The sequence below is a fragment of the Pipistrellus kuhlii genome, unplaced genomic scaffold (assembly GCF_014108245.1).
Source record: "Pipistrellus kuhlii isolate mPipKuh1 unplaced genomic scaffold, mPipKuh1.p scaffold_m20_p_24, whole genome shotgun sequence".
Classification (NCBI taxonomy): Eukaryota; Metazoa; Chordata; class Mammalia; order Chiroptera; family Vespertilionidae; genus Pipistrellus; species Pipistrellus kuhlii.
In genome coordinates, this window is record NW_023425523.1 from 188414 (window position 1) to 202982 (window position 14569).

At 49.0% G+C, this 14569-nt stretch overlaps 2 protein-coding genes and 1 non-coding gene across 3 annotated transcripts; 2 read left to right on the plus strand and 1 right to left on the minus strand.

The window, feature by feature from the left end:
• Nucleotides 1-14: 14 nt before the first annotated feature.
• On the plus strand, nucleotides 15-482 carry LOC118727387 (histone H2B type 1-C/E/F/G/I). The gene has a single exon (XM_036453165.2). It carries the CDS (start codon nucleotides 52-54, stop codon nucleotides 430-432), a length of 381 nt encoding a protein of 126 aa, XP_036309058.1. The 5' UTR covers nucleotides 15-51; the 3' UTR covers nucleotides 433-482.
• Nucleotides 483-1272: 790 nt separating this feature from the next.
• Nucleotides 1273-1354, minus strand: TRNAS-GCU. The gene has a single exon. It is a non-coding gene; the product is annotated as a tRNA-Ser (tRNA).
• Nucleotides 1355-3450: 2096 nt separating this feature from the next.
• LOC118727349 (transmembrane protein 225B) lies at nucleotides 3451-9542 on the plus strand. Its single transcript, XM_036453123.2, has 6 exons — nucleotides 3451-3477; nucleotides 6381-6384; nucleotides 7068-7281; nucleotides 7639-7782; nucleotides 7982-8119; nucleotides 8511-9542. Exons 3-6 carry the CDS (start codon nucleotides 7083-7085, stop codon nucleotides 8729-8731), a joined length of 702 nt encoding a protein of 233 aa, XP_036309016.1. The 5' UTR covers nucleotides 3451-3477; nucleotides 6381-6384; nucleotides 7068-7082; the 3' UTR covers nucleotides 8732-9542.
• The last annotated feature ends 5027 nt before the right edge of the window (nucleotides 9543-14569 follow it).

The window sequence follows — 14569 nt, forward strand, 5'->3', positions numbered from 1 at the left end:
ACTCTTATCCTCCGAGTGGCTCACCAGCTTCTTCGGCGGCTCTTCCCGACCATGCCCGAGCCCGCCAAGTCCGCTCCCGCCCCGAAGAAGGGCTCCAAGAAGGCGGTGACCAAGGCGCAGAAGAAGGACGGCAAGAAGCGCAAGCGCAGCCGCAAGGAGAGCTACTCGGTGTACGTGTACAAGGTGCTCAAGCAGGTGCACCCCGACACCGGCATCTCTTCCAAGGCCATGGGCATCATGAACTCGTTCGTCAACGACATCTTCGAGCGCATCGCGGGCGAGGCGTCGCGCCTGGCGCACTACAACAAGCGCTCCACCATCACGTCCCGCGAGATCCAGACGGCCGTGCGCCTGCTGCTGCCCGGCGAGCTGGCCAAGCACGCCGTGTCCGAGGGCACCAAGGCCGTCACCAAGTACACCAGCTCCAAGTGAGGCGCCGAGGCCCGGCTCCTAACCCCAAAGGCTCTTTTCAGAGCCACTCAGTTGTCATGTTAGAGCTGTAAGCACATGCTTCAAATATCGGGGGTGGGGGGGCATCAGGCACAAAATACTCTGAAGGTATTCAGAGGTGAGACACTTACCTACTGATTAGGGGTACGTTCATCTAACGTTAGGAAACAAAACCTGCCAAAACCGGTTTGGGTCAGTGGATAGAGCTTTGGCCTGCGGCCTCAGGGGTCTCAGGATTGATTCCGGTCAAGGGCATGTGCCTTGGTTGCGGGCACATCCCCAGTAGGGGGTGTGCAAGAGGCAGCTGGTCGATGATTCTCTCATCGATGTTTCTAACTCTATCCCTCTCTCTTCCTCTCTGTAAAAAATCAATAAAATATATTAAAAAAAAGAAAAGAAACAAAACCTGGCAACCGAGAAACACCATTGTAAGGACCCTGGTGAATTCCAAAGCCGAGAGAACTTGGGACTCTTGTTGAGAAGAGACACAGGATTTAACCACTTTTGGTTATGTGGTGTGGTTCATTGACATCATTTCTTTGCCTGATAGGTTTTAGTATTTAGAATAATGGAGGCAAATGTAAGAAAAGTGCAGATATGTCTTCAAGAGTAAAGACTGCCCTAAATGTGTGGTGTAGTTTGTGAATAAATATAAAGGGACCTACTTTAGCATAGGGGGTCCCCAAAGACGCACAGCAGGGCAGCCGGGCTCACCCAGGCAAATCCCCTGAACCATAGTGATTGAGAATTAGTATTGCAAATATATCCAAGAGACTTTTTAAAGTACTTTTTAGGAAATTTACACACTAAAAACCACACAGTCGACGAGGGTGGGATTCGAACCCACGCGTGCAGAGCACAATGGATTAGCAGTCCATCGCCTTAACCACTCGGCCACCTCGTCTCCACAGGCCAACTCCCTGGAGCACGTCACTCCCAGATGGAGCGGCTCTGGGATGGAGAGGCTCTGGGTTGGGCCCGGAGATGTTGGGGAGGTGGGAACTTGGGGACAGCTTTATTCTCTTCCATAACAAACAAGAACCCGAGGGGGAAGCAAATCCGCTGGGACGCAGTGGAAACACACGTGCGAGGCTTTAGTTCCTTCCCCGAGTTCAGGAATGTTCTCTGATGATAATAAAATTAAATTAAAATCAACAACAGAAGGAAATTGAATCAACAATCCATGAATATAAAAGAAATCAGAAAGGTAATGTAAAAAAAAAGCATTTTGGACTGAATAAAAGAACCCATAATACATCAAAATTGTGGCCTTTCATTAAAGCAGTATTTACACAGTATTTATATCTTTAAATACCTGGATTAGAGAAGAAAGAACGCATCTGAGTAATCTAAGCTTCTATCTTAAGAACTAAAAAAAGATAAGCAAACTAAACCCAAAGCCAGTACAAGAAAGGAAAGAATTAGAGTGCAATCAATGAAATGGAAAACAGAAAAAACAATGGAAGCCAATGAAATGAAGAGATGGGTCTTCTGAAAAGCCAGCAAGATGAACAAAGTTTCAGTTAGACTCAAACGGAAAAAAGAAAGAGAAGATGAGAAATCAGGAAGGAAACAGAGCATCACTACTGATCTCAAAAAAAAAAAAATTTTTGAAAACATCATAAAGGGACAAATTGTATGGACGTCATGCTAATAAATTAGACAACTTCGATGAAATGAAAAATTTCCCAGAGCTAGGGGCTGGGAGGAGTGGAGGAAAGGGGTGTGTGTGGGAGATATTTGTGATACTATCAATAATAACAAATATATTTTAAAATTTCCCAGAGGATGTAAATTATGGCAATGAACACAAGAAGAAAATAGAAAATCTGGACAGACATATAGTACATTTTTAAGACTGAGTCGGTAATTAATATTTCAAAAAATAAAAGTTCAAGCCCTGTGGCAGGGTAAAGCTCGAACTCTCAATCGCAGCATCTCCCGCGGAGGCACTACCCTGTGAATACCGCGCGCGGACTGATTGCGCCACTGGCGCGCCCGCCCCCACTTCCGGCCACTAGCTACTCAGTCGGCATTGGCTCGGGCAGCCGTGGCCCCTGGAGCCTGAGGACAGGGTCCAGCCGCGGCCCCCGCCCCCCCGGCCTCGCCCCCTGCCGGCACGGAGCCGCACTGCTCCCTGAACGAGGAGAGGACACTCCCAAGGCGACCGGAAGGCTCCGGAGCGGGCCAGCCTCCCGGGGCTGCGCGAGTCCCGGAACCCTGATGTCTGGGTCTCCTAGCGCCCGGGGAAACCGGAAGTTGTCAACGGGCTCGCGCCCTTTCGTTATTTTCCCCTCCGGAAGTTGAGATGCCCTCTGCTTCCAGGGGTTCTGGTTGCGACCTATGATCCCGGGTCGGGGAGGAACCAGGGTTAGAAGGGACTGGGCCTCCCCAAGCCGCTCCCCAACGGCGGGAGGCGCCGAATTCCCCGCGGACCCGGGAGAAGGGCCAAGGTCTTGTCTGCTGTTGGGGCTCAGGTGAGGGGTCAGCAACCGGGTCAGGCGGTCCGGGCCAGGCGTCCCTGCTGCGGGTCGTTGCGGCCCTGACTAACCGCCGGCCTGGGCGGGCCTCTCCCCTCCCTACTCCCTTCATTTTTCATTTAAACCTCCTTCGTGAAGGCCTCCCGCCGCCCCGGCGGTCGGGTTCGAGACACAAGAATCCCGCAAGTAGTCCCCCCAGAGACCTTTAGTCCGGCGTTTCTCGTCCCTACCTGCACGTTAGCACAGCCAGTGTTTGAAAAGACATGGCTGGAACCAGCCGAGGACCCTGATTTAATCGGTTAGAAGTCAGTGCTTCCTTTTTTTGTTTTAGATGATGGTTACATTTTACCGTGGCTTGACCATTTCAGCCAAGAAATTACCAAGCAGGGACACTCACGGCTGGAGCAGAGTAGCTCTGCCGGACACTAAGATAAAGCTGCTCTGTCACCAGTTCCCTAAGCCTGCCCTGGCTCCGGGAGCTAGCTCAGGCCTTGGCCTTGGCCAGTTCAGACAGTTAACGCTGTTCACCTTCAGCTGGTGCCCCAGAGTGTGTAGGCATCCCTGTGAACAGCTTATGCAAGGACAGTGTCTTAGGGGCACCTGTGGCAAACCTTAGCCTCATCATGGTGCTGGACAAGAGTAGCACGAAGTAGCTGGTCACAGATCGTAACGATGAAATGTTGCAGGAATGACTCACCTGTGACACTGACATGAAGGGAGCAAGTGCTGTTGGAACAATAATGCCAATGGACGGGCTCCGGGCTGGATTGCACAAACCTTCCGTGTATAAAAGGCAACAAGCTATCTCATCTTGTGCTGTACTTTATTGTGCTTTGTAGATGTTACGTTCTGATGTTGATGTCACTCCTGATAACAGCATCCATCCTGCAGCTTTTGTAACAAGAAGTAATTTCAAGGGCGTGGGGGAGTAATTTCAATTTACCAGTCTTACTACTTAAATGTTTTTGTAATCCTATATCTGTTAGAGAGCAGGCAGCATTTTCAATTATGTGAGTAGTGTGTTTGCAAAAGAAAGAAGTTTGTTTCTAGCCCTTTAGGATCTGAAATGTCAAGTTTTATTACATATTTTAAACGACATATTTTGAAAATTTTCAAACATATGGGCATTGACATAATTATATCATGAACTCCCCTGTAATAATCTTAGAATCATCAACATTTTGTCAGTCTTGTTTCCTCTATTCACTATGTTTTTTATGGGTTGGGAAAGTGAATAATTTAAAGGTAAACCTAGAAAAAGACAAAACAAAAAAATAAAGTTAAAACTAGAGCTAGCATATCATCCTAAATTCTTCAGTTTGTATGTCGTAGAGATAAGAACTTTATATTATATAATCCTAACTAATAAAGAGGGAATATGCTAATTGATCATCACACCTTCACAAAGATGGTGGCGCCCATAGTAAATAAGGAGGGAATATGCTAATTGATTGTCACACCCTCAAAGATAGCAAGCGCCCACAGCCACAAGTTGGCGGTGCCCAGTCCCCTCAGCCTCCCTGCCACCCAGGGCTGGTCCTAGATGCAGGCAAGCCTTGGATGTCAGCTGTCCAGTCGACACCCAAGGTGCAGGCAAGTCTCGGATGGCGGCTGCCCAGCCACTCAGGGCTGCCTGAAGCTCAGGCAACCAGGGCCAGCTGAGGCTTCTGTTGCTGGCAGTGGCAGCAGCAGAGGTCTGATGGGGGTGTAACCTTCCCCTGATCACCAGGTCACCTCCTGCCCCTGAGGACGGTGAAAGGGGGCAGGCCAGGCTGAGGGACCCCCCTCCAGTGCATGAATGTTCATGCACCGGGCCTCTAGTATTTATATAAGTGCAACACCACTACCACATTCCGCAAATGAAACAGTAATTTCTCTCTCTCTCTCTCTCTCTCTCTCTCTCTCTCTCTCTCTCTCTCTCTCTCACTCTCTCTCTCTCACTTTCTGCAGCAGTAATTTCTTACTATAAGAAATTACTTGGCCAAAAAGTAATTGGCAAAACTAGCATTTAAATAGTTTCCTGCCTCCAATTTCTCCTTGACTCCTTTTCCAAGCCATTTTAAACAAAACAAAATAAAACAAAAACCAGTTGTATCATTTTAAGGGGCAACATAAAGTTGACATGGAGTAAGTAGCCAAAGCCGGTTTGGTTCAGTGGTAGAGCGTCGGTCTGCAGACTGAAAGGTCCCAGGTTCGATTCCGGTCAAGGGTATGTACATTGGTTGCGGGCACATCCTCGGTAGGAGGTGTGCAAGAGGCAGCCAGTCGATGTTTCTAGCTCTCTCTCTTCCTTCCTCTCTGTAAAAAAAATCAATGAAATATATTTTAAAAAAAAGTTGACATGGAATAAGTAATTATGTTTATAATGTGTGCATTGAGAAGTTGTAAATAAGAGTAGAGGACCAATGTTGACAGTCGAGAGTTTGCTTTTAAGTATGTTTATAGTTTTGATCTGTTCCTTTTTTAACATCAGCAGAAACCAGTTTGTCCATTTGCTTTGTTTTTCTGGGTCAGTTCAAAATTCAGGAGAAAATAAGGGTTCCCACCAACCTAGAGATTTAAACATATTGCCTTGAAATATTGACTCTCCCTGAGTCTCTGGCTAGGTTTCTGTGTGCACATGATTGTCAAAAGTACTCTCTACCTTGTTATTTCTTATTTCCTGCCGTGATTATTCCTTGTCTCCCCAGCCAATGCCATTGCCATGCAGTCCTCATTCAGTAGCACAACTGATCACACGTAAGCCTATAGTGCTCGGCTGGCAATGCACTGCTGATGCACACTCCAAAGTCCTAGTCAATCCTGGAAATGCGAGGGCAAAATATATACCCAGTGGAGGGAACCTAACTGTTCTGGATCATCCATCCATCCATTCATTCATTCATTCCACAAATATTTATGCAACACCTGCCTCGTGCCAATAAAGTTGCAGGTGCTTAGAATTCACACGTGAATAGAATAGACAAAGTTAATCCTGGCCTCCCCACAGCCTACATTTAAGAAGCTCCTAAACAGAGGTTCTCAGCAACCCTCTACTTCTTGGTCTCTATTTTTATGCATTCATTAATTCTTTCATCAACAAATATGCCAAGTGTTCACCCTTGGTCAGCCCAATAAGGCTGGGTCAAAAGGCATCACATGTCCTGACACCTAGTGAAGGACGTAATATGACCCACTGTGCCCTTCACATAAAACCTGTTTCTACTTACACCTTCCCAGTTATTTCCCAATTTGCCTGAATTCTCTCTCATGTGCCCTTCAGTCTCGTACAGGAATAGGGGAAATGCGCCCATTTGGTATTAGAAGCTAGAGCTAAGCATATAAGCTATAACTTGTGAAGTGCACATGTGCCGAGCAACACAAAGGCATTGCTAGGCAGAGGGGCATGGGACATGACTCATTCTTTAAAAAACGGGGACCACGGGGTAGGAGCTCACATTTTTTAAGGAGGCAGGTCACATACTTATGATGTCACTAAACGTTGGAACAGGAAGGGACCACAGCATTTTACTGTTGAGAAGGCCAGGATGGGCCTCTCTGTAAAAAGGTGCTGCTATAGAACACAGGGCATCAGAGGATGGAAGCTGAACCCGAGAGGGCCAAAACAGAACTAAGACAAAAGACTCGCTGGAGTCAGGACCAGCAGGAGAAAAGCATGGCTGTGATTTGAGGGGAATGACGAGGAGGAGGCATCCAAAACTTTTACCTCGCTTGACATCACTTGGAGGATGTAGTTGGAATGTGCTGTGGTTCCCCCACCCCCTTTTCTGTTAAGAAATACTTACGGTGCTCCTCCTATATGTAAGGACTGTGCCAAATGTGGGAGATGACGGAGTCGGACATCAAGTCTAGGTGGTGGGACAGGGCCTGTGGGGAAGCACAGCAGCAGGGCAGGCTGTGGAGGAATGTGTGTAGGGGTGTGTCAGACGAGATGCAGAGATCAACATAAGGAGCTTTCCATCCCGCTGGTGCGGGACCCAGGTCAGCCAGCGGCCTGGAGAGGATCTGGTTAGGGGACGAGGAAGAGGGGAGCCTGGGAGCTGAGAATGAGAAAGGACCAGAGGGTTGGACTTGTCTGGGGAGAAATCCCAAAGGGAAACGAACTCATATAATGTCCCCCTTCTTTTTTTTTCCTAGCCTGCACCCTTCTGTATGAAATGTGGGATAACTAAGCCATACCGCATTCTGGTCCTCATCTGCACGGTCACGGCGATGGCCCTTCTGTGGTGGGCCTTCAGCCTGTCCACCTGGGCGAAGGTGGACATTGCTAATGGCCGCCAGGTCCTGTTCAGTGCCCTGTTTGCCACCTGCAGCCAAGAGGTCAAGTGCTGGGTTCCTCCACCCAGGTCATGTAAGTGCCGGCATTGAAGGGAGGGCCCTGCATCAGCCTGTCCCTTCCAGGAAGTTCCCGCCTCTTTTTCTGCCCAGGTCACATGGGAGGAGGAGTTATTCTCCTCTCAGTAACATGGCTCATTTCCAGAGGGGCCCAGGGGTCAGGCCTCTGAGGTGACCAGCGTGGCCAGAATTGCTGTCCTGGACCTTCCAGCAGTTCACTTTCCCTCAAGCCCTAAGCTTCCCACCTGCTGCCATCGGTTCCTTCCTCGAAGTCCCTGCACTGCTTCCTTCGTATTGTGGGGATTCAGACCCAAGAAGGAGGGGACCCTAGAGGGAGCTGCTGGCCTTTCTCCCTTCTCCCTCCCTAATTCAGACAGCTTCATATTTGGTCGAATTTTCATGATCAGCGCCCTTCTTCTCTCCTTCTTCCTGAACATCACACTGATGGCCTTCCCTCAGTCCCTTCCTGACACCTGGAAACAGTACTTTGTCTTCACCATCACCTGCTTCGTCATAGGTGAGAGATGGAAGGAAGTGTGTTCCCTCAGTGTCCTTGTGCTGGGCTGGGGTCACGTTCCAGGGGCACAGCTCCAAGCTCTGCTAAGGTCACAGAGAGTCCCGCGAGGAGCTGAGAGGGCAGCTTTGGGTCTTGGGATTCACCTGAAGGTCATACACTAATGCACCGGGCTGCTCTCTCACCCTTTCCTGAGAAGCAGGTGTCTGTGTGTTCCTTGCGTTGCTGCTGCACACTCTGTATATTTGGAGAGTAACTGACATATTCAAGGAAGCGAAAGTCACCCTTCTCTACCCCTATTTCATCCTCTCAGTCAGCATCATGCTGTTTTTCCTGTCTGGTGAGTGTTCTGGGGCTTTGTGATTGCTTGGGCTACATCCTAAATTCAGAACAGTCACACCCACGGGCTCCAACTCTCCCCCCTGAGTACTGTTAGTTTCTGGGTGTAGATTTAGTGCAGTGATGTTTCGTTTGCTTGTTGTAGCTGCTCCTACTCTGTTAGAATTTTGCCTTTATAGAAAATAGCATCCATTTCTCCTGTACATTCAGTAAGAATCATGGCTAGGATATGAGAATTTATAGGATAGATGGTAGGAGGGCAAGGGGTAGGTGGGGTAGAGAAATGGGATGATAGGTCCTTAAACTCCATCCATTTGTTAAATCTGTTTAAAAACAGAACTTTTTTAAAAACATCGAATGTTGTCATTTTCAACATCATTTTTTTTTCTCAGGAATTCTCTGTTTCGTCAGCGCCCACCACTGTTGGTTTTGGTGTGTCCTGCAGCGGCCTATTCAAGTGGAACCAATGCAAACACCCATGGCCAGTCACTGCCCTGTAACTGACTCTGAGAATAAACTGAGTGCAGACAGCTACCCAACCCTCCGTGGCAACCGTGGGAACTGCCTGTCGAGCCTGCACTTCAAGACTTCCCAGCTCCATGCTCTTGTTTAATTGCTGTGGGAGACGAAAGAGTTGTCCCTCTCCTGACCATCGTTCCGATGAGGAGTAGGATTCCAGGGACTTGGGTTTTCACAAGAGGGAAGACATGTTCTGGGGTGGGGAGTGAGGAGTCTGCTTTGGGTCTCGGAGACTTGGAATGAAAACCTCCTCTCACCTTGAACTGGCCAAGGCCCACCCCCTCGCCTTAGTGTTCCCTGTGTCCTGCAAGGCCTGTTCTAACAGCAACGAAGCTCCTTCTCCACCTGTGTGGCTTGAGTTTTGATAAAATTCTCTGCTCTATGGTAATTCTGTGAGAGTGATCTGTCAAATAACTCAGGGCTCTGTTGAAGGCAACAAAACCTCATCCAAACTCACTTAAATGACAACAAGAGAGTGAACTTACTGGACAGACGCAGGGATAGTCCATTGACACAATGGAAGTCCTGGCAGGATCAGGGTTACACAAGACACGGTGGAACCTGGAGCTCTTTCCTCCAGAACACTACTCTTTAAAACTATTTGGTGAATTTCCTGACCCCTAATTGCAAACAGTCTCCTAAGTTCCCTTGCTCATCACTTTCAAAGCCTGTCCCTCCCCCTCAGCCAGACCTCTGCTCCTGTCTGAGTTCTGAACACATTGGGCCTGGGCCACTCCTGCCAGGCCAGGAGCTCTGAGTGGCCTCCCCACTGCAGTCTGTCTCCACCATGTGACCAACCCCTCTTCTTAGAGCACAGAGCTGAGAATGTTCTCCTTAAAAACAACTGTGCCTTATTCTTCAGGATAAATTCCTTATCTTGATAAATAAAGATTTTTATACGTTGATGCCAACCTATCTTTCAAAATGTTTTAATATTTTTATTGTGATTCGTGCCATACATGCGAAGAAAGTACAGCTGGAAGGATCAGAAAAGAACCACCTTATCTAGAGAAAAATAACATTGCCAGTATATCCGAGGCTCCAGGTGAACCCCTCCAGCCCGTTCTGCCCCCCAGTCCCCTCACGCCAGTTCATGCTATTCAACATTCTGGAACTGCTTTTCCTAAAATCTGCCAGCAACTGCCTTTCCTTCTCCACAGGTCAGCTTGTTCTCCGAGGCAAGGTGAAGCTCAAGGGCAACATCTCGAGAGCGCCCCCAACGTCCCCAGCACATTTCCTTTGTTCCTGTTCAGTGTAGCTATGAGCTTAGATTTGTCTCTCTGACTAGATGTTAGTTCCCTGAGGAATGAGGAGTGAGCTTTACCTTTTCATCCTCATGGTTTCACATTTTGCTGGGTGAATAGATAAATACCCTTTGAGTTACTAAGGTGGCGCTTTAGAAGATTGCAAAGTACTGAATAAAAGCTATAGGCCAAATCAGTTCTTTGGTGGTTAAATCTGTCAATAGTGGCCACGCTTTACCGACAGGACGTGCCCAGCACTGTGTCCTGTAATCTCACAACAAATCTGCCAAGTGAGTATCATCCCCGTTTTGCAGATAAGGTAACAGGCTGACTCAGAAGTGATTCATCCAAATTCACATATCTGGTGAGTCAAGACTTTGTATGGGTCTCTCTAAGCCTGCTCTTTCTTTCCAGATCAAATTTCTATGTGAACAATGACAAGAATCAAGAGCAAAAGTTAAGGCAGACAGTGTTAAGTAGGGTTATGCTGGAGGTGAACAGATTGTGAGGATGAAACAAAAATCAATGGTTATTCAAGAGATTGCAAAAGTAAGCCTGAGAGCGAATGAGAGTTACGGAATATATTTGATAGACAAATTGAGGCTGCATAAATTACCAATTTCCAGAACAAATAAAACCACTCCTGTCCTCTCTGGGGAGGCAGATGGAGGTGGCAGTTTTGGGCAGAGCTTCAGTCTCTGCCCCATGATGCCACATTAGCCCCTGAATCCAGGTTGAAATCCAGGAGTGTCATTTTGCCATGGAGTCATAAGGGCCTGTGACGTGTGGCATTACTAATAGCCAACTTGTATGATTCTGATTTATAGGTTAATGTGTAAGCATGTACATGTAATGCCGCATCCTGAGTACAAGCACTGAATACATGCTGTAGGTCAAATCAGTTCTATGACAGATCTGGAACTCTGTCTATGGTCTAATGCTGGTTAATGTAAGGAACAGAGCCCTCAGCTTTCAGAAACTCTTATTTCCTCTTATTTTTAACTAGAGGCCCAGTGCATGAAATTCAAGCATGCGGGGGTTGGGGAGGAGGGGAGTTGTCCCTCAGCCCAGCCCGCACCCTTGCCAATCTGGGACCCCTCAAGGGATGTCCTACTGTCCTATGGGATCAGGCCTAAACAGGCAGTCAGACATCCCTCTCACAAACCAGGACTGCTGGCTCCCAACCACTTGCCTGCATGCCTGCCTGATTGCCCCTAATCACTTCTGCCAGCCAGCCTGTTCACTCTAACCACTGCCCCACCAGGCTAATTGATGCCTAACTGCTCCCCTGTCAGCCCAATTGCCCCTAACTGCCCTTGTCCTCCCCTGCTGGCCTGGTTGCTTCTAACTGCCCTCCCCTGCTGGCCTGGTCGCCCTCAACTGCCCTCCTCTTCAGGCCCGGTTTCCCCTCAACATCCCTCCCTTGCAGGCCTGGTTCCACCCACGACTGCCCTCCCTTGCCTGCCATCTTGTGGTTGCCATCTTGTGTCCACATGTGGGCTGGAGTGATGGTTAACTAGCATATCACCTCTATTATAAAGGATATAGGGGTGGAGCCGGGTATAGCAGCTAATATAGCTTGCCTCTATCACCTCCACACCCACATTCCTCCTTCCCAACAGGAACATGATTCTGTTCACAGACCCTCTGTACCCTGCTTTGGCTTTGAAGGAGGTGGGCCTCCCTCTCAGCTCTAGAGGCAGAATGAGGATTATTGTTTTTTTGTTTTGTTTTTAAATATATATATATATATATATATATATATATATATATATATATATATTTTATTGATTTTTCACAGAGAGGGATAGATATAGTTAGAAATGTCGATGAGAGAAACATCGACCAACTGCCTCCTGCACACCCCCTACTGGGGATGTACCGGCAACCAATGTATGTGCCCTTGACTGGAATCGAACCCGGGACTTTTCAGTCCGCAGGCCGACGCTCTATCCACTGAGCCAACCCAGTGCATCTTGACCTTGTTTTTAAAAAGGTATTTTTATTGCTTTCAGAGAGGGAGGGAAAGGGAGAGCTAGAAACATCAATGATGAGAAATAATCATGGCTCGGCTGCCTCCTTCACATCCCCTATGGGGGATTGAGCCCACTGCCCGAGCGTGTGCCCTGATGGGGAGTTGAACTGTGACCTCCTGGTTCATAGGTCCAGGCTGAACCACTGGGTTACACAGGCCGCAGGCTGGGTTGATTGACCTCATTCACCACAGTGGTCCCAGGAATGACAGGAATGGGTTAGGAGCGAGTATGTGAGGGGACACCTCACTGTGGGAGAGGAGCATGGAGGAGAAGTTCCCCTCAACAAGAGACAAGATGGAGGTGTTTTTCTTCTGGACTTTGTCTCAAGGCTGTGAGAGCGTGAGATTCTTCTGGGGACCAGCTGGACTAATTGATGCCTAACTGCTCCCCTGTCAGCCCATTGAGATGGAGGCGGAGAATGACAGCCTGCAGAGGGTCTGCTAGAGCCTGATCCTGGGCCCCAGCCAGGCCCTGAGACAACCAGACCTCAGCCTCCCACAACCTGGACATGTCAGATGGACCATCAATCCCCTGTGCAAGCCCGTGAGCTGCGTGTTGTCGTGATTGTTGTGGAGCTATTGCCTAACGCCTCCCATCCCTGCAGAGGAACTTACACGTTTTGAAGAAAGGAGGCTAGAGAAGAGAGAGAAATCCATCTTCTCTACCAGCCCATTTTGAAAAAAATAAGTTCTGATTGTTGACAGTATTACAAGTGTCTCCTTTTCCCCCATCGCCCGCCCCGCACACCCCGCCCGCCCCATGCCCTCACCGTCCCGCTGCCTCGTCCACGCATCCAAAGTCCTGGGTGACCGCCTCCCGCCCGCCCTGTGTCCACGCTCCGTGTCTGCGGCCGGCCCGTTTTGCCTGAAAAAGTCTCTGTCTGAGAGCGCCCGCCTCCTTGCCCGTAGAGAATGATCCAGGCCCTCGGCGAACCCTGCTCCACGTTCTCCGCATCCAGCGGCCCACGTCCGCGCGGAACCGAACCGGAGCTGCCAGGATCGACGCAGGAGGAAGGTTTAGGGAGCGCAGAGCGCGCCGGGGTCCCGGCCAGGCTTCCAGCGCCGCGAGTGAAGACACGCGGCTCGCGGGCGACGAGACCTGCCCTCGGTGCCGGGACCATCGGACCCAGTGGCGCGGGGTCTGGCGGCATCAGCGCTTCCCTGGAGATTCCGTCCTCCCCGGCGGTGGCGGAGTGACCGCCGCGCCCTCGCCCGTCGTCTGGAGAGCGCGCGCCCCTAGTCCCGGTCCTGACTTTATGTCCTGAGTCACCAGAAATGTGGGTAATGGAGACCTGCTCATAAAAGAGAAATTATTGGGCCTGGGAGACAGCAGGTGGGGGGTGGCCTCAGGTCGTAGGGCCCTCGCTTAGCATGCGAGAGGTAGCGGGACAGATACCACCTCCCCTAACTTTTACCAAACCGACCTCCATTCTCTGTCAAACCTCCTGACCCTTTGAGGAAAAGACAAAATGTGGTGTGCTTTGAACGCAGCAGCCATTTGGCCATTTCTTCTGATTTTGACCTGTGGACGTGGACAACACGGGGCCGATGAGGACCCCAAGTCCGGTACAGAGAGATCTGTCCGTTTCTAATTCATTCTGTGTTTCTCATGAGGAGCTGTGATCCCACAAGGGTGAAGTCTAAGTTGTATTTTTCCAATTGCAACGTGGCCCCGAATTGGACACCGTCCTGGAAAGGGCAACGCGCATAAACGCGGATGGAAGAAGCTCAGCAAAGCTTCAGCGGGAGAAACCCACACCCAAGACTCTCACTACCCACTGTCTGAAAACTAAAGAAAAAGAATCCTGAAAGCTGCCAGAGGAAAAGGAAAGGGAAACTACAATGTGTATGTCTGAGGATTTCCTACCAGAAACGATAGACATTGGAAGGAAATGGAAGAATGTTTTTGAAATGCTGAAAGAAAATATGCCCACGCCTATAACCGCTCTCAGATCTATCCCGTGGGTCAGCATGCCTTTTGATACCGAAGACTTCTCTCAAGGCTCCGCACACAATGGCACAAGTGGACTCTCTCTTTAAGCCTCTCTAGAATCCTTCTCTTCCTGCCCTTCATCTACCTCTTCATTCACTCCAGTGTGCATGGGGCGCTCTTCTGTGCCAGGCGGCAGAGTGGGGGCAGGAGCTGGAGACAGACTTGGCCTCAGGGGCTGGCAGGAGAAATGCAGATCGATCTCAATACTTTAATAATGTTATAACTCATTTCCCTTTCTCTCCAATTCCAGTTCCCATTTCCAAGGTCTTTGACATTCATTAAAACTCCTTTTCTAGGATGTAAAATTTATTATATAAGGTGTCTGCCTGTACTCACACCCCCCCCCCAAATGGGTTTTAAGCCTTAACAATGTGTTTCTGGCCATATCTCCCAATGTCAAGACTCTTTCATCACTCCTTTCCTTCACGAATATTTAAGGCCGGTTTACATATGCACCCAGGCGCCATGCAATCCAAGGAGATGGCACCCGGTCCTGTCTGGCGTCCCCTATGGTCTCTCCCACCCTGGGTATCTCCCTCCTGATGTGCTCCCTCAATTCCTTTTTTTTTTTTTAAATCCTTCACTCTACTGTAATCTTGTCTCCTGACCCCTATGATATTTGGCCTGTTAAATATTTGTGATTTTTGCTGACTTTCATGT